General features: G+C 46.8%; 2 protein-coding genes across 5 annotated transcripts in view; both read left to right on the forward strand.

Moving 5' to 3' along the window:
* Positions 1-23,138, forward strand: part of ARHGEF7 (Rho guanine nucleotide exchange factor 7) — a 908,392-nt gene that overhangs the window by 787,998 nt on the left and 97,256 nt on the right. The gene's annotated exons all lie outside the window — the stretch shown is intronic.
* LOC146805035 (uncharacterized) lies at positions 1,913-7,756 on the forward strand. The gene is made up of 2 exons (XM_085622185.1): positions 1,913-2,470; positions 6,584-7,756. The coding sequence occupies exons 1-2, from the start codon at positions 2,035-2,037 to the stop codon at positions 7,696-7,698; spliced, it is 1,551 nt and encodes a 516-aa protein (XP_085478311.1). The 5' UTR covers positions 1,913-2,034; the 3' UTR covers positions 7,699-7,756.

Raw genomic sequence — 23,138 nt, forward strand, 5'->3', positions numbered from 1 at the left:
TGACCCCGCGTTTCTGACCACTCATCCTACGCCTGAGAGCCTGGTCATCCAAGCCTCGACGTCACGAAGTGCCTTTCCCACGGCTCCGCTGGATAAGGACTCCAAGAAGCTGGAGCAGTTCGGTAAGCGGTTGTTCTCTTCGGCCAGCTTGGGGCTGCGGTCAGTGAACACTGCCTGCTTATTTGGCCACTATTCCCACGCGTGTGAGATACAGTTGCACAGGTGTTGCCTCAGTGTCCTGAGGAGATCCACACTGTGCTGTCCCAAGCTGTTGCTGAGGGTAAAGATGCAGCTAAGTTCGCCATTCGATGTGGTTTGGATACCGCGGACTCACTGGGTAGGGCGATTTCTACGACTGTGGCGCTGTGTCGCCACGCCTAGTTGCGATCTACCGGGTTCTCGCCCGATGTCCAGAACTCGCTCATGGACATGCCCTTTGATGGCACTCGCCTGTTTGGCGATAAGGCCGACAGTGCACTGGAGCGTTTTAAGGACTCGCGAGCCACGGCCAAGTCCTTGGGTCTTTCTGCAAAGAGCCCAGCCACTCCTGGTTTTTGTTCCTTTCGTGGCCACGTCAGAGGCGCCCAGGCATGTTCCTTCAGCAAGCCTGTGCAGGCTTCTGCAGGGGCGGCTTCTGCAGGGGCGTGTCTGGGAATCAGCGTGGGGGTCAGTCCACTTCCGCCCCCAATGCTTCTACCTCCAAACCTTCCTAATCCGAGCTTTGTGGAGCACCCCACGCCTGTGGGTGGCAGGATCCGCCACCATCTCCCCCACTGGCGCGATATCACATCGGACAAGTGGGTGTTGAAGATCATCCGCAGGGGTTACTCCTTTCAGTCCTCCCCTCCAGCCATGCCACCTCGGTGCCACCGCATGTCGGTGATCACTTGGTGCTTCTCCAGCAGGAAGTCACGGCCCTCTTGGCCAAGGGGGCCATCAAGTGCGTTCTGGGGCCGGAAGTAGGGAGTGGTTGTTATTCCCACTACTTTCTGGTCCCCAAGTAGGACAAAGGGGGCCTGAGCCCCATCTTGGACCTCCGGAACGTCAATCGCTTCCTCCGGAAGGAGAATTTCAAAATGCTGACTCTGGCTCAGGTCCTGGCTGCCCTCGACCCTGGAGACTGGATGGTAGCGTTGGACTTGCAGGACGCATATGTTCACATCCCCGTCCTGCCGGCCCACCGGCGTTACCTGCGGTTCACGGTTGGCCAGGAGCATATTCAGTTTGCTGTGTTCACGAAGGTGATGGCGGTGGTCGCAGCTCACCTGCACAGGTCGGGGGTGTCAGTCTTCCCTTACCTCGACGACTGGTTGTTGAAGCTGCGCTCGCCCCAGGCAGTTGTCAACCACCTTCAGACTACGGCCAACCTCCTGCATTTGCTAGGGTTCTCCATTAACGTGCTGAAGTCGCACCTGAGTCCCTCTCAGAAGCTCCCCTTCATCGGAGCGATTCTGGATTCGACGCTGTTTCGGGTTTATCCTCCCGAGCAGCGAGTACGGGATATTCAGGCTATGATTCTGATCTTTCAGCCTCTGTCCCGGGTTTCAGTCAGGATGGCCCTTCAGCTTCTGGGCCTGATGGCCTCCTGCATCCTGCTGGTGACACATGCCAGATGGCATATGCGGGTTCTGCAGTGGGACCTGAAGTTCCAGTGGTCGCAGCATCAGGGCAACCTGACCGAGCATGGTCAGATCTCGGAGGGGACTGCACGGCAATTGCAGTGGTGGCTCACGAATCGCGATTGGGTCAATGGCAGATCCCTCTCCCTTCTCCAACCGGAGCACACAGTAGTGACGGATGCATCCCTCCTGGGATGGGGAGGCCGCTTGCGAGAGGCGGAGATCAGAGGCCTCTGGTCTCCGGCAGAGTCCCGGCTCCATATCAATCTGTTGGGGATTCGGGCGATCCGACTTGCACTGAAGGCATTCCTTCCCTCTGTCCGGGGCAGTGTGGTGCAGGTGTTCACGGACAACACCACCGCCATGTGGTATTGCAACAAACAGGGCGCTGTCAGGAGGCTCTGTGCCTCTGGACATGGCTGGAGCATCACGGCATCACCTTGATGGTTCAACACCTGGCAGGTTCTCTGAACGCAAGGGCGAACGAACTCAGTCGTCGGTGCTTGATGGCTCACGGATGGCGTCACTCGGAAGTGCTGCACGGTCTCTTTCTGCAGTGGGGAGAGCCTTGGTTAGATCTATTCCCCACCAAAGAGAACGCGCAATGTCCTCAGTTCTGCGCGTTGGAATTTCCAAGGCAGCACTCGATAGGCGCCGCTTTTCGTCTCGAGTGGAGTTGCGGTCTATTGTACGCCTTTCCGCCTATACCACTTCTGCCCAGAGTGCTGAAGAAGATTCGGCGCGACCAGGCCCAAGTCATCCTTGTGGCTCCGGATTGGGCACGAAGATATTGGTATCCCGAGCTACTCAGCATGGCGATCGATCCCCCGATCCGACTGCCACTTCAGGAGGTCATTAAGTGGGTCGCACACCGCTCGTCATACTAGCAAGTAGCCCCATAGGATTCTGGACAATGAAGTAGCAGCGGCGAGTACACCTATGCTACAAGTGTTAAATAAATGCCATCCCTGGACACGTGTTTCGAGGTAGTTGCCTCTCGTCAGCAGGGAGCAGGTCTGTATGTGGGGTGCCGGTAGACTGCCAAATATACAAGGTTAAATACCTTTCACGGCGCGCGGGTGCGGGATCCTGACTCGTCAGCCGTTTAGCTCGAGGGAGCCTTAAAGTCAATCATTAAGTGGGTCGCACACCGCTCGTCATACTAGCAAGTAGCCCCATAGGATTCTGGACAATGAAGTAGCAGCGGCGAGTACACCTATGCTACAAGTGTTAAATAAATGCCATCCCTGGACACGTGTTTCGAGGTAGTTGCCTCTCGTCAGCAGGGAGCAGGTCTGTATGTGGGGTGCCGGTAGACTGCCAAATATACAAGGTTAAATACCTTTCACGGTATTTTACCTATATATATGGCAGTCATCGGCACCCCGCATACCTACCTGCTCCCTGCTGACGAGAGGCAATTACCTCGAAACACGTGTCCAGGGATGGCATTATATTTCTATATACTCGTGGCGTAGGCGTACTCACCGTAGCCACTACACTATCCAGAATCCTTTGGGGTTATTTGCAGCATGACGAGCAGTGTCGCGACCCATTTACGTAAATCACTAATAGCTCATTCGAGCGACTTTGGCTGACGAGCCCGGTGTCTGCACCTGCGCGCCTTGGAAGGTATTTTACCTATATATATGGCAGTCATCGGCACCCCGCATACCTACCTGCTCCCTGCTGACGAGAGGCAATTACCTCGAAACACGTGTCCAGGGATGGCATTATATTTCTATATACTCGTGGCGTAGGCGTACTCACCGTAGCCACTACACTATCCAGAATCCTTTGGGGTTATTTGCAGCATGACGAGCAGTGTCGCGACCCATTTACGTAAATCACTAATAGCTCATTCGAGCGACTTTGGCTGACGAGCCCGGTGTCTGCACCTGCGCGCCTTGGAAGGTATTTTACCTATATATATGGCAGTCATCGGCACCCCGCATACCTACCTGCTCCCTGCTGACGAGAGGCAATTACCTCGAAACACGTGTCCAGGGATGGCATTATATTTCTATATACTCGTGGCGTAGGCGTACTCACCGTAGCCACTACACTATCCAGAATCCTTTGGGGTTATTTGCAGCATGACGAGCAGTGTCGCGACCCATTTACGTAAATCACTAATAGCTCATTCGAGCGACTTTGGCTGACGAGCCCGGTGTCTGCACCTGCGCGCCTTGGAAGGTATTTTACCTATATATATGGCAGTCATCGGCACCCCGCATACCTACCTGCTCCCTGCTGACGAGAGGCAATTACCTCGAAACACGTGTCCAGGGATGGCATTATATTTCTATATACTCGTGGCGTAGGCGTACTCACCGTAGCCACTACACTATCCAGAATCCTTTGGGGTTATTTGCAGCATGACGAGCAGTGTCGCGACCCATTTACGTAAATCACTAATAGCTCATTCGAGCGACTTTGGCTGACGAGCCCGGTGTCTGCACCTGCGCGCCTTGGAAGGTATTTTACCTATATATATGGCAGTCATCGGCACCCCGCATACCTACCTGCTCCCTGCTGACGAGAGGCAATTACCTCGAAACACGTGTCCAGGGATGGCATTATATTTCTATATACTCGTGGCGTAGGCGTACTCACCGTAGCCACTACACTATCCAGAATCCTTTGGGGTTATTTGCAGCATGACGAGCAGTGTCGCGACCCATTTACGTAAATCACTAATAGCTCATTCGAGCGACTTTGGCTGACGAGCCCGGTGTCTGCACCTGCGCGCCTTGGAAGGTATTTTACCTATATATATGGCAGTCATCGGCACCCCGCATACCTACCTGCTCCCTGCTGACGAGAGGCAATTACCTCGAAACACGTGTCCAGGGATGGCATTATATTTCTATATACTCGTGGCGTAGGCGTACTCACCGTAGCCACTACACTATCCAGAATCCTTTGGGGTTATTTGCAGCATGACGAGCAGTGTCGCGACCCATTTACGTAAATCACTAATAGCTCATTCGAGCGACTTTGGCTGACGAGCCCGGTGTCTGCACCTGCGCGCCTTGGAAGGTATTTTACCTATATATATGGCAGTCATCGGCACCCCGCATACCTACCTGCTCCCTGCTGACGAGAGGCAATTACCTCGAAACACGTGTCCAGGGATGGCATTATATTTCTATATACTCGTGGCGTAGGCGTACTCACCGTAGCCACTACACTATCCAGAATCCTTTGGGGTTATTTGCAGCATGACGAGCAGTGTCGCGACCCATTTACGTAAATCACTAATAGCTCATTCGAGCGACTTTGGCTGACGAGCCCGGTGTCTGCACCTGCGCGCCTTGGAAGGTATTTTACCTATATATATGGCAGTCATCGGCACCCCGCATACCTACCTGCTCCCTGCTGACGAGAGGCAATTACCTCGAAACACGTGTCCAGGGATGGCATTATATTTCTATATACTCGTGGCGTAGGCGTACTCACCGTAGCCACTACACTATCCAGAATCCTTTGGGGTTATTTGCAGCATGACGAGCAGTGTCGCGACCCATTTACGTAAATCACTAATAGCTCATTCGAGCGACTTTGGCTGACGAGCCCGGTGTCTGCACCTGCGCGCCTTGGAAGGTATTTTACCTATATATATGGCAGTCATCGGCACCCCGCATACCTACCTGCTCCCTGCTGACGAGAGGCAATTACCTCGAAACACGTGTCCAGGGATGGCATTATATTTCTATATACTCGTGGCGTAGGCGTACTCACCGTAGCCACTACACTATCCAGAATCCTTTGGGGTTATTTGCAGCATGACGAGCAGTGTCGCGACCCATTTACGTAAATCACTAATAGCTCATTCGAGCGACTTTGGCTGACGAGCCCGGTGTCTGCACCTGCGCGCCTTGGAAGGTATTTTACCTATATATATGGCAGTCATCGGCACCCCGCATACCTACCTGCTCCCTGCTGACGAGAGGCAATTACCTCGAAACACGTGTCCAGGGATGGCATTATATTTCTATATACTCGTGGCGTAGGCGTACTCACCGTAGCCACTACACTATCCAGAATCCTTTGGGGTTATTTGCAGCATGACGAGCAGTGTCGCGACCCATTTACGTAAATCACTAATAGCTCATTCGAGCGACTTTGGCTGACGAGCCCGGTGTCTGCACCTGCGCGCCTTGGAAGGTATTTTACCTATATATATGGCAGTCATCGGCACCCCGCATACCTACCTGCTCCCTGCTGACGAGAGGCAATTACCTCGAAACACGTGTCCAGGGATGGCATTATATTTCTATATACTCGTGGCGTAGGCGTACTCACCGTAGCCACTACACTATCCAGAATCCTTTGGGGTTATTTGCAGCATGACGAGCAGTGTCGCGACCCATTTACGTAAATCACTAATAGCTCATTCGAGCGACTTTGGCTGACGAGCCCGGTGTCTGCACCTGCGCGCCTTGGAAGGTATTTTACCTATATATATGGCAGTCATCGGCACCCCGCATACCTACCTGCTCCCTGCTGACGAGAGGCAATTACCTCGAAACACGTGTCCAGGGATGGCATTATATTTCTATATACTCGTGGCGTAGGCGTACTCACCGTAGCCACTACACTATCCAGAATCCTTTGGGGTTATTTGCAGCATGACGAGCAGTGTCGCGACCCATTTACGTAAATCACTAATAGCTCATTCGAGCGACTTTGGCTGACGAGCCCGGTGTCTGCACCTGCGCGCCTTGGAAGGTATTTTACCTATATATATGGCAGTCATCGGCACCCCGCATACCTACCTGCTCCCTGCTGACGAGAGGCAATTACCTCGAAACACGTGTCCAGGGATGGCATTATATTTCTATATACTCGTGGCGTAGGCGTACTCACCGTAGCCACTACACTATCCAGAATCCTTTGGGGTTATTTGCAGCATGACGAGCAGTGTCGCGACCCATTTACGTAAATCGCCACTTCAGGAGGATCTACTGTCGCAGCAGCAGGGGATGGTCCTCCACTCGAACCTGTCCTGCCTCCACCTCCATGCGTGGAGATTGAGCGGCGACAGTTGACAGCTTTTGATCTTCCTCCCGAAGTCTGTGATGTCATTCTGGCAGCCAGGCGTCCCTCCACTAAAACGGTATACGCCTGCAGGTGGCACAAGTTTGTGGCATGGTGCACAGCTAAGGCTGTGGATCCCCTTTCTGCCCCTCTTTCCAAAGTCCTTCTGTTCCTTCTTTCTTTAGCCCAGCAGGGCTCTGTTCTGGGCACCATCAAAGGTTATCTTTCGCCCATCTCCGCCATTTTACGGCTTCCAGATCAGCCTTCTCTTTTTAAGTGCCCGGTTATTAAGCGTTTCCTAAAAGGCATTACGCACACGTTTCCTCCTGTACCGTTCATAATGCCACAATGGGACTTGAACCATGTCTTGACATATCTGATGTGTGCTCTCTTCGAGCCCCTTCATACCTGTCATTTGCATCTTCTCACTCTCAAGACGGCTTTCCTGCTAGCTATCACCTCTGCCAGAAGAGTGAGTGAGCTCCAGGCTCTTTCTGCCAAACCTCCTTTCCTTTCTGTTCATCCGGACAAGGTGGTTTTAAGGACCCGTCCTTTTTTGCCAAAGGTTGTCACGCCCTTCCACATCGGGCAGACCATCACCTTGCCCACCTTCTTTCCGCCTCCGCATCCTTCGGAAGAGGAAGAGAGGCTCCACCGTCTGAACCCAAAACGTGCGCTCTCGTTCTACCTGCAGCGCACACGACAGTTCCAGGTGGATGACCTGCTCTTTGTTGGCTACGTGGGGGCAAAAAGAGGTCGGGCTGTGCACAAGCGTACCATCTCTCGGTGGGTCATTCTCTGCATCAAGGCCTGTTACTCGTTGGCTAAGAAGGAGCCTCCTGTGGGGCTGCGTGCCCATTCTACCAGGGCGACGGCAGCTACTACTGCCTTGGGACACGGCGTCCCCTTGCAGGACATTTGTCAGGCAGCTACGTGGGCCTCGCTGCACACGTTTACCAAGCATTACTGCCTTGACAGTCGTGTCCGGAGAGACAGCTTCTTTGGCCGTTCTGTTCTCCATGACTTTCTGGTGTAATCTCTTCGCAGACCCACCACCGGGGTTGGTATTGCTTGGGTATCTATTCTAAGGTAAGGAATCTATCACTAACGTGTCTCTTTGAGATGCACAAGTTACTACTTGTGTAACAATATATCTGGAAGAGACATTAGTTAGTGATAGATTCCTTACCGCCCCACCCATCCTCCCCGTTCTGTGAACTGATTTCTTGGGTTAAGGTCATCCCTTTCAGGGCCCTAGTTTCTTGGCACCAGTGGTCAGTTTCTTGCATGGCTCTGTGTTCCTGGCGCGGGAAGTTGTGTACAGAACTGACGTCAGCGCGCATGGGTGGCGCCTAAGTAGTCTCCTTGACGTCATCTCGGTGCTTACGACACCAGCGACGGACACGGAGCCGCACGACGCCACCTACTAACGCATAGGGGTACTGCTAGCAAAACTTTCCGGATCCAGTTTGATGCCTGGGGATATTCTAAGGTAAGGAATCTATCACTAACTAATGTCTCTTACAGATATATCGTTACACAGGTAGTAACTTGTGCATCAGGACCAATCTCCTTACTGAGGTCCTGCAGCCGCAGTCGTCCTCTGCGGAGCCGTTGCTGCCCTTCAATGAAGCGCTTACTGATATCCTGTTGGGCACCTGGCTTAAACCTAACACGGGAGTCCCTGTAGACAAGGGTGTGGCACTCCGCCATTGCCCGGCGAACCCAGCTTTCTCGCAGAACACGAGACGCCTGAGAGTCTGGTTGTCCAGGCTTCTGCCTCGACGAGTGCGTTCCCTTCTGCTCCTCCGGACAAGGAATCTAGGAAACTGAAGCAATTTGGGAAAAAGATTTTCACATCTGCCAGCTCTGGGTTGTGGGCGGTGAATACTGCGTGCCTGCTAGGCCGCTATTCCCATTCTGTGTGGGACACTGTGGCACAGGTGCTGCCTCAGTGCCCTGTGGAAGCACGGGCGGTTCCCTCCCAAGCCATTACCGAAGGGAGAGATGCTGCAAAATTTACTATTCGTTGTTGGCTTGACATGGCCGATTCTCTCGGTAGGGCACTTTCCACAACTGTGGCGCTCCGTCGTTATGCTTGGCTCCAAACTACTGGCTTCTCTGGGGATGTCCAGAACACCCTGTTGGACATGCCCTTTGATGGTACATGCCTCTTTGGTGATAAGGCGGATAGCACCCTGGAACGCTTTAAGGACTCTCGGGCTACGGCCCAGTCCTTGGGTCTCGCCACCACGTGTACTCCCTCGGGATCCGCTTTTCGGTCCTTTTGAGGTCAAGGTCAGGGCGCCCAGGCGTGTTCTTTTCAGACCCGCAAGGCTGCGCAGCCACAGTCTCAGCGCAGCCGCGGACGTGGGACCCGCTGTGGTGGGTCCCATGGACAGGTCAGTCCACCACAACCCCTGCCGCCGCCTCTAAACCTTCCTAGTCCGGTGTTTCAGGCCCTCCTGACGCCAGTGGGTGGCAGGGTTCGCCATCACCTTCCCCACTGGCGCTCCATAACCTCGGACAGGTGGGTTCTGCAAATAGTCCGAAGGGGCTACTCCCTCCCCTTCGAATCTATCCCTCCAGCCATGCCACCTCAGTCCCACCGCATGTCGGGGGAACACTTGGCACTTCTCCAGCAGGAAGTTACGGCCCTCTTGGTCAAGGGCGCAATCAAGTGCGTTCCGATGCCAGAAGTAGGTCGTAGTTGTTACTCCCACTACTTCTTGATTCCAAAGAAGGACAAAGGTCTGCGCCCTATCTTAGACCTCTGGAACGTCAATCGCTTCTTCTGGAAGAAGTTCAAGATGCTCACGCTTGCTCAGGCCTTGTCTGCCCTAGACCTGCAAGACTGGCGGGTAGCGTTGGACTTGCAGGATGCTTATTTTCATATTCCCATTTTGCCAGCCCACCGGCTTTACCTATGGTTCACGGTGGGCCACGAGCACTTTCAGTTCACCGTGCTCCCTTTCGGTCATACCAGTGCCTCTCGGGTGTTCACGAAAGTGATTACCGTGGTCGCAGCTCATCTGATCAGATCAGGGGTTGCAGTCTTCCCCTATCTCGACAACTGGCTGTTGAAGGCGGGCTCGCCCCAGGCAGTCGTCTCCCACCTCCAGACTACTGCCGACCTCCTGCATTTGCTGGGGTTTTCCATCAACGTGCCGAAGACGCACCTGATTCCCTCTCAGAAGCTCCTCTTCATCGGAGCAGTTCTGGATACGGCGCAGTTTCGGGGTTATCCTCCCTAACAGCGAGTCTGGGACATTCGGGCTATGATTCTGATCTTTTGGCGCTGGTCCTGGGTTTCGGTCAGGAAGACACTGAGGCTGCTGGGCCTCCTGCATCCTGCTGATCGATCATGCCAGATGGCATATGTGGGCTCTGCAGTGGGACCTTAAGTTCCAGTGGACGCAGCATCGGAGGAACCTCTCCGACTACGTCCAGATCTCGGAGGGCACTGCACAGGACTTGCAGTGGTGGCTCACAAACCAGCGTTGGGTCGGCGGCAGGTCCCTCTTCCTTCCCCAACCGGAGCACACAGTAGTGACAGACGCGTCCCTCCTGGGATGGGGAGGCTACATAGGAGAGGCGGAGAACAGAGGCCTCTGGTCTCCGGCAGACTCCAAGCTCCATATCAACCTTTTGGAGCTCAGGGCGATCCTACTTGCACTCAAAGCATTCCTTCCCTCTGTCAAGGGGAGAGTAGTGCAGGTGTTCACAGACAACACCATCCCCATGTCGTACTGCAATAAACAGGGCAGGGTGGAGTCGTGGACCCTATGTCAGGAGGCTCTACGTCTCTGGACGTGGTTGGAACGTCAAGGCATTTCCTTGGTGGTTCAACACCTGGCAGGTACCCTGAACGCCAGGGCGGACTAACTCAGCCAAAGGTGCATGTTGGATCACGAGTGGCGTCTTCACTCTGAGGCGGTGCACGGTCTCTTTCAGCAGTGGGGAGAACCTTGGGTAGATCTATTCGCCACCAAAGAGAACGCGTAATGTCAGCAGTTCAGCGCGTTGGAATTTCCAAGGCTGTACTCACTAGGCAACGCTTTTCGTCGCAAGTGGAGTTGCGGTCTGTTGTACGCCTTTCCGCCTATACCACTTCTGCCCAGAGTGCTGAAGAAGATCAGGCGCGACCGGGCCCAAGTCATTCTTGTGGCACCGGACTGGGCTCGAAGAGTTTGGTATCCTGAGCTACTCAGTATGAGCGTGGATCTCCCGATCCGACTGCCTCTTCGGGAGGATCTCCTGTCGCAGCAACTGGGGACGGTCCTCCACCCGAACCTGTCCAGCCTCCACCTCCTTGCGTGAAGATTGAGCGGCGACAGCTGATTCCGTTTGACTTGCCTCCTGAAGTCTGTAATGTGATTCTGGCAGCCAGGTGTCCCTTCACTAAAACGGTATACGCCTGTCGGTGGAAAATATTTGTGGCCTGGTGCACAGCAAAATCGGTTGATCCTCTTGCTGCCCCTCTTTCTGAGGTCCTATTGTTCCTCATTTCTTTGGCCCAGCAGGGCTCTTCTTTGGGCACTATCAAGGGCTACCTTTCTGCTCTTTCAGCCTTTCTTAGGTTTGCCTGATCAGCCCTCTTTTCAAGTCCCCGGTTGTCATTAGATTTCTCAAAGGCATTACTCACTTTTTCCCTCCTATTCCTTTTGTGATGCCTCAATGGGACTTGAACCTGGTTCTCACATATCTGATGTGCGCTCCATTTGAGCCTCTTCATAACTGTCCTTTGCGGTTATTGACTTTGAAAACTGTCTTCCTGGTGGCCATCACCTCCGCTCAGCGGGTGAGTGAGCTCCAGGTTCTTTCCTGCAAACCTCCTTTCCTGGCGAATCATCCGGACAAGGTTGTGCTTCAACCGCGCCCCTCCTTTCTACCAAAAGTAGTCTCTGCCTTCCATCTTAGGCAAACTGTAACTCTGCCCACTTTCTTTCCACCACCGCACCCTTCAAGAGAAGAGGAGAGGCTCCACCGTCTGGACCCAAAACGTGCGCTCTTGTTATATCTCAACCGCACACAACAGTTCCGGGTGGATGACCAGCTCTTTGTTGGCTACGTGGGCACCAAGACAGGCCGGGCTGTGCACAAGCGAACTATCTCCCGATGGGTTGTCTTGTGCATTAAAGCCTGTTACTCTCTGGCTAAAAAGGAACCTCCGGTTGGGCTGTGCGCCCATTCTACCAGGACAACAGCAGCTACCACTGCATTGGGACGGGGTGTCCCCCTGCAAGACATCTGTCAGGTGGCCACTTGGGCCTCGTTGCATACTTTCACTAAGCACTATTGCCTTGACAGTCAGGTCCGGAGAGACGTCTTCCTTGGCCGTTCAGTTCTCCGTGACTTTCTGGTGTAATCTCACTTCGCAGACCCACCACCGGGCTTGGTATTGCTTGGGTATGTATTCTATGGTAAGGAATCTATCACTAACGTGTCTCTTTCAGATGCACAAGTTACTTACTTGTGTAACAATATATCTGTAAGAGACATTAGTTAGTGATAGATTCCTTACCGCCCGCCCATCCTCCCTGTTCTGCAAACTGTTTTCTAGGGTTTAGGTCATCCCTTTCAGGGCCCTAGTTCTATTGCACCAGTAGTCGGTCTCTGGCATGGCTCTGCGCTTCTGGTGCGGAAAAGTTGTGTACAGAACTGACGTCGGCGCGCGTGGGCGCATCCAAGTAGCTCTGACAACGTCATCTCGGCGGCTACGACGCCAGCGACATACGCGGAGCCGTACGACGACGCCTACCAACGCGCAGGGGTACTGCTGACTAAAAACTTTCCGGATCCAGTCTGACGCCTGGGGATATTTTAAGGTAAGGAATCTATCACTAACTAATGTCTTACAGATATATCGTTACACAAGTAAGTAACTTGGGCTTCTAGTAAAAACATCACTGACAGCAATGGGTTATCCTGCTATCTTCAAGAAGAAGACTCTCTGATACCACAGAATTTCACATAATATGTGGGTCTTCCCACTCGTACAAGAGCTAGAGATAAAACCGTACTTATGATCTAATTAATTAATTTACAAAATTAAACCTCATATTTTCCTACTTGATTAAATTGTTGCTAAAGCACCCATTATCTGTGAAATACATGTTGGTAATTAATTAAGACCGGCATGAGAGTAGCCTCATTTCCAATTAATAAGTGAATCATATAAAGACTTTTGAAGTCTATAAATCACTTGGTTAATTGGACAACGTGTATCCTTTCAACTCTTGCGTCTGCAATTACAATAGCTAAACCTAATTGTAAGCCTTCCAGGGCACATTACTAGGTGTTTATTTTCCTCTGTTGGAGGAGAGACATTTTAGGCAAAACTAGAAAATGATAGGGAGGGATTTGATAGGAGACAGAGGTGTGATGTTGAATGTGCTGTTGAGTTTATGAACTTTATGACCAGATTTTCTGTTCTTCAGAAATGCCTATTCACGATTTGTTGGTCGAATGCTTGCCCTTGACTAATTTGACCTAATTTAGTAAATGTAAACCTTACATTGGTATTAGCATACTACCTACCATTGTTTTTTAATGCATTGCTTACAATGTCCTTGGAAGCTTGTGTTAGAATTACTACAGATCGTGTTAATGCCCCAACCCACCTATATAACATTTAAGCATATGTAATGCATTAGAAAAAACACCAGCACAAGAAATGTTCTGAACCAAGTTCTGTAAGACGGGTACTTGCACATAGACACTGGGTGCTCAATGCAAACCTTTCAGTGAAGACCATGCTATCTAAGCCTTTTACTGACCCACTGCATACGAGATAGAAAATACTTCAAGAGGATTCTGTACGTTAGGCCTCAATTACCCATCAGCTATTATTTGGAAGACCTCAAATTCCCAGTGTCTTCCCATTCTTTCCTGCAGTATCACCCTCGCATGTTTTTCAGTATGAGGGTGGTGGAGAGCTTTAAACTGTTGTAGGGTGGATGGTGACTATCGGAGGAAAACATAGTGGCATGAAAAGCCCCATACTTTTAGGGTGAATATCTGCATGCCAGGACTGAAGTACGTACAAACATAATGTGTTGTCACAGGAGTGGGTCTGGGAGATAATGCTGAAACATACAGTGGGGATCCCACACATACCCCCTTTTAAAAACTTGATACAAAGTGAATTTTACCAATGTATTATTGTTGTGGGAGGAGAGAAGTAGATGACAACATGAAATATAGGAGAGCAGGTAATTGATGTACCCGCTATGTTCACAGTTCTGCAAATATAGTGGGGAAAATGCCATGTAAGCTTTTGCTGTGTATCATTTTTTTAATACCATTTAGTTTTTTTAAACTTAGTATTTAGCAAATTAAGTATTTATTTCTTGCTTTGATTAAACACCTTCAGTTATGACACTGATTTCTTTACCCTTTAAATTTAAAGCCTTAGGGTGCACTTGGGCTTTGATTTCTATACACAAATTATGTTTTATGGTGGTGCTTGGATGATGCATTTTATTGGGCCTCTATGCATTTTATTGGGCCTCTATGCATTAAAGTGGAGGCAGTATACCACCTTTGCCATGTTACATTTACTGGGTTTTTAGGATTCCAGACTAAAATTGTGACATACGCAACATTTGCCAAAGGTGGTGTGAACTGTTTGTAGGTATTAATTAATCATACACTTTAACTAAAAACAGCATTGAAACAGTGGTATTCAGTGTTTCGATTTTGTGCAACTTAAATTGAAAACAGTACTTTTAGCTTATGCAATTTTGTAATATATATATATTTATATTTGTGTACAGTTTGTGGTGTCTTAATGTATATTGGAAATTCATTTTGGAGGTGGATTACTCTTCACATGACGTGATTGGCATTTCCATTTCGTTTGTGTATACACTAAATTAATTTCTGGCCAAAAGTGTTGAATTTTTGCATAATCTTGCCAAAACTCATTATTGCAAATATAGTAATAAACAAAATGTATATATATATATATATATTTATTGTGATTTTCTCTGTAAATTGGAGATGCCATCTGCAGTTGGCAGCTTCTTCTTGAAAATGCTAATACGTTGATGTAGAACTAAATGTTGCATTGTATTGTACATTATGCATATAATTGTTTTGTGGTTACTGTTAGCAACAGCGTGTTTTTTAAAGAAACAAACATTTGTTATGTATAGTTGAAATAAATGCTGCTTTTGATAGCCTGTGAGTTTAATATTTCATGACTGTGGAGAGGGGAAAAGACAGCATAGCTCACGCAGCATATTCCTGTTTGTGCTCTCCTCGAAAAGCCATGTGCCAAAATCTTGCAAGGTGCTGTAGCAGAGGTATTTGTGCTCTCTGGGTGATTACAACATGGTCTAATCCAGGACTGTTAAGCACGGGCCCGAAGGTCCAAACAGGTGTAGTATGACGTTACATATAAGTAGTTTAAATTTGACACATTTAGTTTGAAAAATCATTGATTACTCTGAAATTAGGCGATGATACAACTCTTGTGGAACCGTATTGGACACTCCTGGGCGTTCAGTCATCATTTGAGATTTCCTTTATTTATTTTCTCTGTACCGATGTAGAATTCTGTTGTTTTATTTCAAAGTCTATGTGCCATGTTTTGATTTAGCCGTCAATGTATTTTATCTTGCATTATACTCATTCCTAAATTACTTATTCCATTCCATAAAATTAATTCCATTAGACTCTTAGTTTTGTTTGTAGTTTGCACATTCCAGAGAATTATAGTGGGCTTCGCAGCTATCAAAGAGAATACATTGGGCAAAGCTTAATGTCACTTTGCACCTGAGACATGTGGTTGGGTTTCTAAGAACCATGAAGAGCATCTTTAGCAAAATCTGTGCAATCCAAACAAAATGGAGCTACATTCACGATTTCTAACTGAGTGATACAGGTGATTAAAGAAAAAAACTAATTAAAATAACAGCAAAATGTGATACATTTAAAGACTGTTCACTAAAGAATTTTTAAAATGTTCTGAATAACCCTCTGCTCTTCCCACTATAAAGACCTTTAAGATAACACACCACTTTGGGTAGACAGTGTTGCATTCAACCATAATCTCAAATGGAAGGTTGTATGCTGATGTGATGTTGCACCAAGTAGGACATGCTTTGATACAAGACCCAACCCCCACAAATCTCCCATAATTCTGTTTGTGCTGTCATGCTACATAATATTCCGTTTCCACGTTATTTTTAAATGTTTGTGTTGTTGTCCGTGAACTCTGAGAACCCACTGGGCACCTGGCTTGGCAGCTTGGCAGGAAATGTCAGTGAACTTGAATCTCCCGAATGTGGCTAAAGGCATTGCAAGGTAACCATTGAATGTGAACCTCTTTTGATATGTACTCACTAATGTGTTTGAAGTATTCCCCAAAGGGACACTATCAATATTCCCCAGTTGGCTGCCCCATATCCCCCCAACCTTGCGAATTTATGAAACCCATTGGAAATGTGTTTTCTTTTTTAACTGCCAGTGTCTTAGCAAACATAAATCAGATGTGTGTGGATATCTACACAGAGTAAGCACCTTATTGTCTTGTTTTATGTCTCTCAGCATACTTCTGTCTGAAGGCTGTAATGGATAAGTTAATGTGGTTTCACTATTCATGCATCACTTACTATGAAAATAAATCACATGCATAAATCCCATTTTGATAAATTTGGAAACTGCTGCCTGGCATGAAAGTTGATCTTCAGCTAGTGTTTTGAGAAACGAGGCCTGGGAGATAAATGGCATAGACATTTGTAGAATTGATGCAATTGGATTGACAGTGTCCCTTTGAATTGTGAAATAACCCAAAAATATTTTTTCAAAGGTGGCCGGGAGTCTGAATAATATTTCTGAACAACAAATTGACTACTTATATTTGTCTAGCAAAGTTAGTACTTAATATGACTAGTCAAAATATTTTAGTTGTTTGATATAATACGACTGTACTATCAAACATTTCTTGTTTTCATTCATTTCTTTTGTTTATTTGAATTACAATTCGTTTTATTTCAAAGCTGCTCCATGTTGTATCATTGTGCAGTTGTACCTGTTGTTTAAGTGGCATTCTTTAGATGTGTTTACTTCCTAACAACTGCTTACATGACTTACTCATTCTTTGCAATTGGAGTAGCTGGCATGCCTCGGTTAAGAATGTCCAAATACCTGTTTCTTAAGGCTTAAACTAAGCTTAGCCAGTCTGCTCAACGCTCCTGTATTTATTCCTTTTTCATTGCTGAGGTAGTTGGAATTTGCTTGTTTCTTGATTTTTTTTATTTTTGTTTTTGGGGGGGGAGGGGGGAGGCAGTGGGTGAGGCTGCACTGACTGTAACTTATGACATGCATGATCAGTGGTGGATCAAATAGCTGTATTTGACTTCAGGCACTGCCTACAGTATCCGGGCAAACACAACCAAGCCATACATGTGGTGTTTATTCTTCTGCTAGATACTATTTCCTCTGCAAGTAATTTATTTGACTTTTGCAGCCAGGTCCCCTAAATGCGCTCCTCTTACCCAGTCAAGAAGGCCTCTGTCACCACATAGCTCTGGTGGTCCTGAAGACCAAAACATGCCTTCTACACGGTGAATCCTCATGCATCCACCATGCAAGGTCCGGTTTAGCATTCTGACTCGTTGGCAGACAGTGATGACACCATTGAGTCCTCAGTGGCTGCTATACTGACCTCATGTGCAGCATTGGCTGATATGCTAACAAAATGGATGACATTGATCAGTTTTCGAAACTGTATTGCGTACATTTTTCAGCCCGGGACACAAAGTGCACTCACGTAATCATCTTTAAACCCTGCCTAAAATGACAATGCTTTCATAAGAAAAGTATACTTCATTTTCCTGTAAGCTGAATTCTTTACAAGTTTCAACTTTCAAAGAGTCATTGAGAGCACCAACTAGTGCAGTCAAACCATTGCTGTTTGAGAAAGAGGTAAGCAATGCCTCAGGTAAGGAAACACCTGCACCAGAGACAGATGTGGTTCCACCACAGTGAACACAGTCATGATGAACCCAATGAGAAGCACCTCCAACTAAAAATGCTTCTCTAGATGCTTTATTTGTACCAGCAAAATTCTAATATGTAAATATCCTCTCTGCTGAACATGTCTGAAAGGCACCATCCTGATCCTTTGCCTTCTTTTACATTTATCAAGCGCCCTGAGATGTAATGTAAGTCCCCAGTATTCCCATCTCATTTTGTGATATGTTGTAGTACCTGGAGTCCATAACAGTATTTAATTCTTCTGATGGCACTGAATTTGGTTAAAAACTATTGGGAAAAGTATTGAAAGAAATATACTTTATACGCCAGCAAAAATTGTGTAAGCTAATATGTGGTACAGGTATTTAAATCAATAGTACCAATATCTTCCCCACCTTGTTCATGAACTATTTTGAACAATCAACTATTTTTTCAAGTCTACTGAACCATATTATTTTCTGGCATCTCTTCATCAATTATGTTCTTTAATGGAAAGATACTAAAGAGCCTTTGTGGGATTTTTGAGTTTACATAAATGCTCTGTGTGAAACCCTTACATTTAGTACGGGTATACAAAGTTCTTTGGCAAATTTTCTGGATTTACAGTTCTCTGAAGTGGAGGTCTGAGAATCTTTTAGATTAATACATCAAGTCACAGATGGAGTGTCTGCAATTAGGTTTTCATGCCCCTCAAGTCAAAAACGTTTCTGCTTGTGATTGGCCTTTTGCTAGAAAATGTGAGACGATTCACCAGACTCATTAGAGCATATATTATAACCTAGCAGGATGGCAACCAAGTGCTATCTTAGTTAAATTGATACAGCCACTCTTTGGGCCTTTGCATAGTTGTAATGTGAGGTATCCCAATTTCAAAATGCGTTTTTTGGCAACAAATACCGGAGATAAGGAATTGCAGGTCTTGTTGCAGATCTGCTTTATAAGGTATAAGGAAGACGGTGAAGCAGAAGGTTGTTGCCAAGTTTAAATTTAAGCAATTTGTTCCGATGTCTACCTGCTTTCTGCCTCTGCGTCCATCGAAAGCGAATGAGCTGCCCAGATTGGATCCATATGTTACAATGGGCCCTATTCAGAACAGTTTTTCACATCGAAGTTAGCTGCAGGTGCACAAATATTGGTGTTTCTGAGGACAGACTTGTGATTCATGGAATAAGTAATGTGGGATTACGCCCCTATATTTGCTCACAGGCTTCCTGATAGTATGGTGGAATATCCTTATGAGCAAATCTGTGTCTGAGAGCATGTTTTGTGGTATTATTTGCTGGGTCTACCAGCAAATGCTGATGCTTGCCCAAAGAATCCAGAACATCTGCTGGTAATTTCCCAACCTAAAAGCTTTTGTGGTTTCTCCTGTTAGTGGTAGGACTGAGTCTCATTTCAAGGTGGGAATGTGAAGGGAAAGGTCAAAATTCCTGGCACCATTTTAAAAGGAAAAATATTTCCCTACAGTGAAACACAAAAAATAAGGTACCAGTGCAGATGTACCTGTGTTCCACTTTCGCTTGTGAAAAGGAAAATGTTTAACACTGGTAATTGTATACTACAGTTGGAGAATCCCAGGAGTACGCTGTAAATTCATTGAGAATTCTACGAAGGAATAAACTCGCTCAGATCATAGGTGGCCTATGTGACTAAATACCCATCTTTTTTCCTCTCCCTTTTGGCAGTTGGATCATACATTTCCATAATTCAATAATTGTTAGACAGCTTTTTGACAAGCATGTTTGTTTTTTATAAAAGCTTTATAAAAGCTTTATTTGACAACTCTGTAAAAGGCACATTATTAATCAAAAATAGCATTGTGCAATCTAGTAGATAACAAGTGTCAGAGACGCATCTTAGATGAAGAACTAAACCATGCAATTTTGTACGTTTAAATTCACGGCAATGCAAGAAAAGGGGGAGGAAGAGAGAGAAAGTTTCAAAGTATAATGAGCATCACAACCTCAAAAGGAAATGCTTAAAATAAAACGGTTAACTGGGAGCACCAACGGCATGCTAACACTCCAGAAGGTGGTCAACAAATGGACTGAAGAGCAGATCTTTTATAGTCTTTTATTGAAGAACCATTGACCTCCGAATCAAAACATTAGCAGGTGCTCTTGACCGCAGACCTTTAGCCTCTTCTTGGAAATATTAGAAACACAGAAGTGACACTACAGTACAAAAGTTTACCAAAAGGTCAGTTGACGTTTGACCGTAAATCATAAAGAAATAGAAAATGTATTGAAAATGATTTGCGTCACTTCTCGGAAACCTTTTAAGAAAGCAGAACTTTATAAAAGGTTATAGGTCATTTTCTCAGGCCAAGTTGCCATCTTAATTTCAAAAGCTAGCAGAAAAACATCAGATGTGAGGCAATGAAATGTTCCAGTTAGCCCCCACCTGATTATTACCCCATCGTGTTCCTCTAGTTAACTGATGTTTCGTGTTTGTGCTATCTCATCGTGATGTGCACATCGGGGACAGTGGTGACGGGTGGGGGCTTGGTGCCCATGTTTTCCAGAAAGACAATGTACTGAAGTTCGTGGCTGTCAGGAGGGGAGAGATATCTGTAATCTTATGAAACAGGTGTGGGGCCTACCGTATCCAGTGAATGCTTAAGGGCACTATGGGCAATTTAGCAAACTCCTATATGTTGGTTGGCAGGACTATTTAAGACCCTCATGTTTCAGATATGGGACATAAGTGAGTGGCTAAAGCATTATATGGTAAAAGTAGACCATGCTCTCCCTTTCATAAGTTTGTGAAACAACATTGCCTAGACTCTGTTTGCATGCTGGAGCTTTGTTTGGAAGTTCAATGGTTTAAATATGTTTTCAGGTAGGTTCTTTGTGTTTCTTTTTTGTTAATCTGAGGACCTCATCCAAATATTGGGCTTTTTTGGGGGGACTTTAAAAGAAAAAGAATCTGTAGAGAAAAGAGTATACATTATAATAAAATGTTAACTACTCAAAGGATACTGGTTTCTCGCTCAAGATTCTTTATCAAGTATCAATATTCTTTCACGGTCCTGAGATCATCTGATGAGTTCTGGGCTGACTTAAATAATGTGTTTTGCACTTTAAGTAAAACACCCTGAGACATAAGTGGGGTCACCATCAATAAGTGGGACTTCAGAGTAGCAGAAGTGACAACAGACGGCGCCTTTAGTAGCGGTATGCTTTCAGTTTCATTGGTGCTAAGGATTCATACCTCCGAACAGCCCCCATCTCCCCACTGATCTGTGTAGTAGAGGTACAGCTGTAAAGAGGTAAATGTTCCCTTTCCAGAGGTACTTCTCCATAGTGCATCCCTCAAGGATCGTCGCAGGACAGTGATCCTCAAACAGGGAGGAAGAGGCAGCCCCTCGGGCATGGACCAGTGCTCCTCACGCCTAAACAATAGAACGGTCTTTCTGCCTCACAAAATGTAATGCTTCTGATTTCAATGATTTTGACACTGCATTGACAGCACTGTATCCTTCAGAACCAACATTCTTAGAACGACCCTAGGCAGCACTTGCGCTGTGTCTTCGAGGCATGTTGTTTACACTTTGTGGGCTTACAGCCCACACATTGCCTTTTTATTCTTTCCTTTGATTCCTTTATAAATGCTTACTTGGTAGTGGTGAATCCTTCCTCTTTGTCCCTCTGTTTTGTGTTTTGTTTCCTCCCACGGAGCACCGCTCAAGAACTGGTATCTTTATGCGTGAATGTTTGTGTTCGTTTTGTGGGACTATTTTTTTCCTTTGTTTCCTGCTCTTGTTACACTGTTTTCTGGTCTTTGGTGCATGTTCAGCTTCATCGCCCGTCGCTGCTTTCATTTTATTGCATCTTCGTAGTTTACTAATTCTGCCTTGAATTGTTTGCCCGCCACCACCTCCAGCCAGCCGCTGCTTGTTATTTTTATCAGCTAGTTAGCACTTTGTCTTTTTCTGAGCCATCTGAACCACTGACAGGAAGAGTGGACTATACTATAATAACCAGAAAAGCAATTGATGTTTCTTTTTTCAAGTGAAGATTGCTTTAATGCTGAAACAGTAGCTGCTACTTCAGTTCTCCCCAAAACACACATTTAGTACACATCCTATGGCATAATGTGTTTTTCCAGTGTAGCAAAACAACTCTCCTTTTTACTGGTGTGTATCGTACTCCATTCATTTCATCACTCACCACCCCTCTTTCCGTGAGTTGGACCCGTCCTACAGCTTCTCTCTAGGACGGGACAGCCCCACCCCTCCAGGGTTCAGGCAAGGAGAGGATCTTTCCGTTAACGGTGATGGCAGTTCCTACTTCGCATTCGAAGTGCCACGAAGTCTCTCCACAGAATGCACTGTCACATTTAAATTACCTGAAGCCAAAGAAAATCAAGGTCTCTTTCAATTGTCAAAGTGTAACTTTTTTGATTTTGTGGCTGTCAAGCTAATATATTGACAGAGTTGGTGAAAGGCATGATTAAAAGAGGGCGTTTCTCGGGGATAAATCAAATTTTCGATTATCTGGTGTTAAGATACTGATTTTCCTGCAGGCAGTTTCAGTTTTGTGTATGCCGTTAAGCTATGTGCCTGTAGTATCCAGCATGCAGCGTGCAGTTGGCCAAGTAGCCTAGACTGACTGAAAACGTGACACGTGTAAAAGAACAACTTGGCAACTATAAAGCGATCTCATCTTCCCACTAATTTTGCAGCAGCCAATGCAATTATCAGCTACAGTATTACCGAAGCTGTTTAGCACTTCGAAGCATTCCCCTATTTTCATAAGGCTAATAGGTAACGGCCTCCAAAAGCTGTGTTCTCTTTACTGGGTCCTTAAAATTAGTACATTCTGAACAGGTGCTGCAGCTGGTGGAGGATCAGAATTATCACTGCATGTGCGCACACAGCCTTTGAATTACCATCAGAATATAATGAGGCCAATAATTTTGGATGTACCAAAAAAATTGGATACTGTTGGTTTACAAAGAAGAGTCCAAGTAGTACAGTTTGAGATCCTGCAGAATTAGCGCGGCGTGGATTAGTTTAACAGTACAGTTGTTTACTATTAGCATGATATTTGAGAATTACTATGTACGGCAGTTACCCAATTGATTAATGTTTAAAGGTACTTCTAAAATGTACATTTGGCAAAAAATAAATGCTGCCATTTACTAAAAAAAGAAAATCCACCTGCTGGAATTTACTGAATACTTTAACCCTCATTGTTCTCGGGGGAAAGTTTAATTGTTTTAAATAGGTTTTTTCGGACCTACACGCGATATAGAACAAGGCGCTGACAGCCTTTTGCACATTTTCACAAGAGGGTGCTGTTATTTCAATATATTTTAGCTTTTTGTCAATATATTGCCAGTAAACAATGTTTAGCTCAGGTTTGGAAACTAGCCCCATATCACCAGTTGATGACCATAAGTTGGAATACCCATTCCGACCTCGACAAACCTTCATAGCCCATAACCAGGAGATTCTACATGCCCAAGGTTGCCTCATAACATCAA

This window comes from Triturus cristatus, chromosome 8 (assembly GCF_964204655.1).
Source record: "Triturus cristatus chromosome 8, aTriCri1.1, whole genome shotgun sequence".
NCBI lineage: Eukaryota > Metazoa > Chordata > Amphibia > Caudata > Salamandridae > Triturus > Triturus cristatus.

Excerpts from the sequence above, each read along its gene's own strand:
- LOC146805035 (XM_085622185.1), top strand. The coding sequence starts at position 2,035 with ATGGCTGGAGCATCACGGCATCACCTTGATGGTTCAACACCTGGCAGG. Across the intron at positions 2,471-6,583 it reads TCCGACTGCCACTTCAGGAG|GATCTACTGTCGCAGCAGCA; the intron begins GTCATTAAGTGG and ends CCACTTCAGGAG.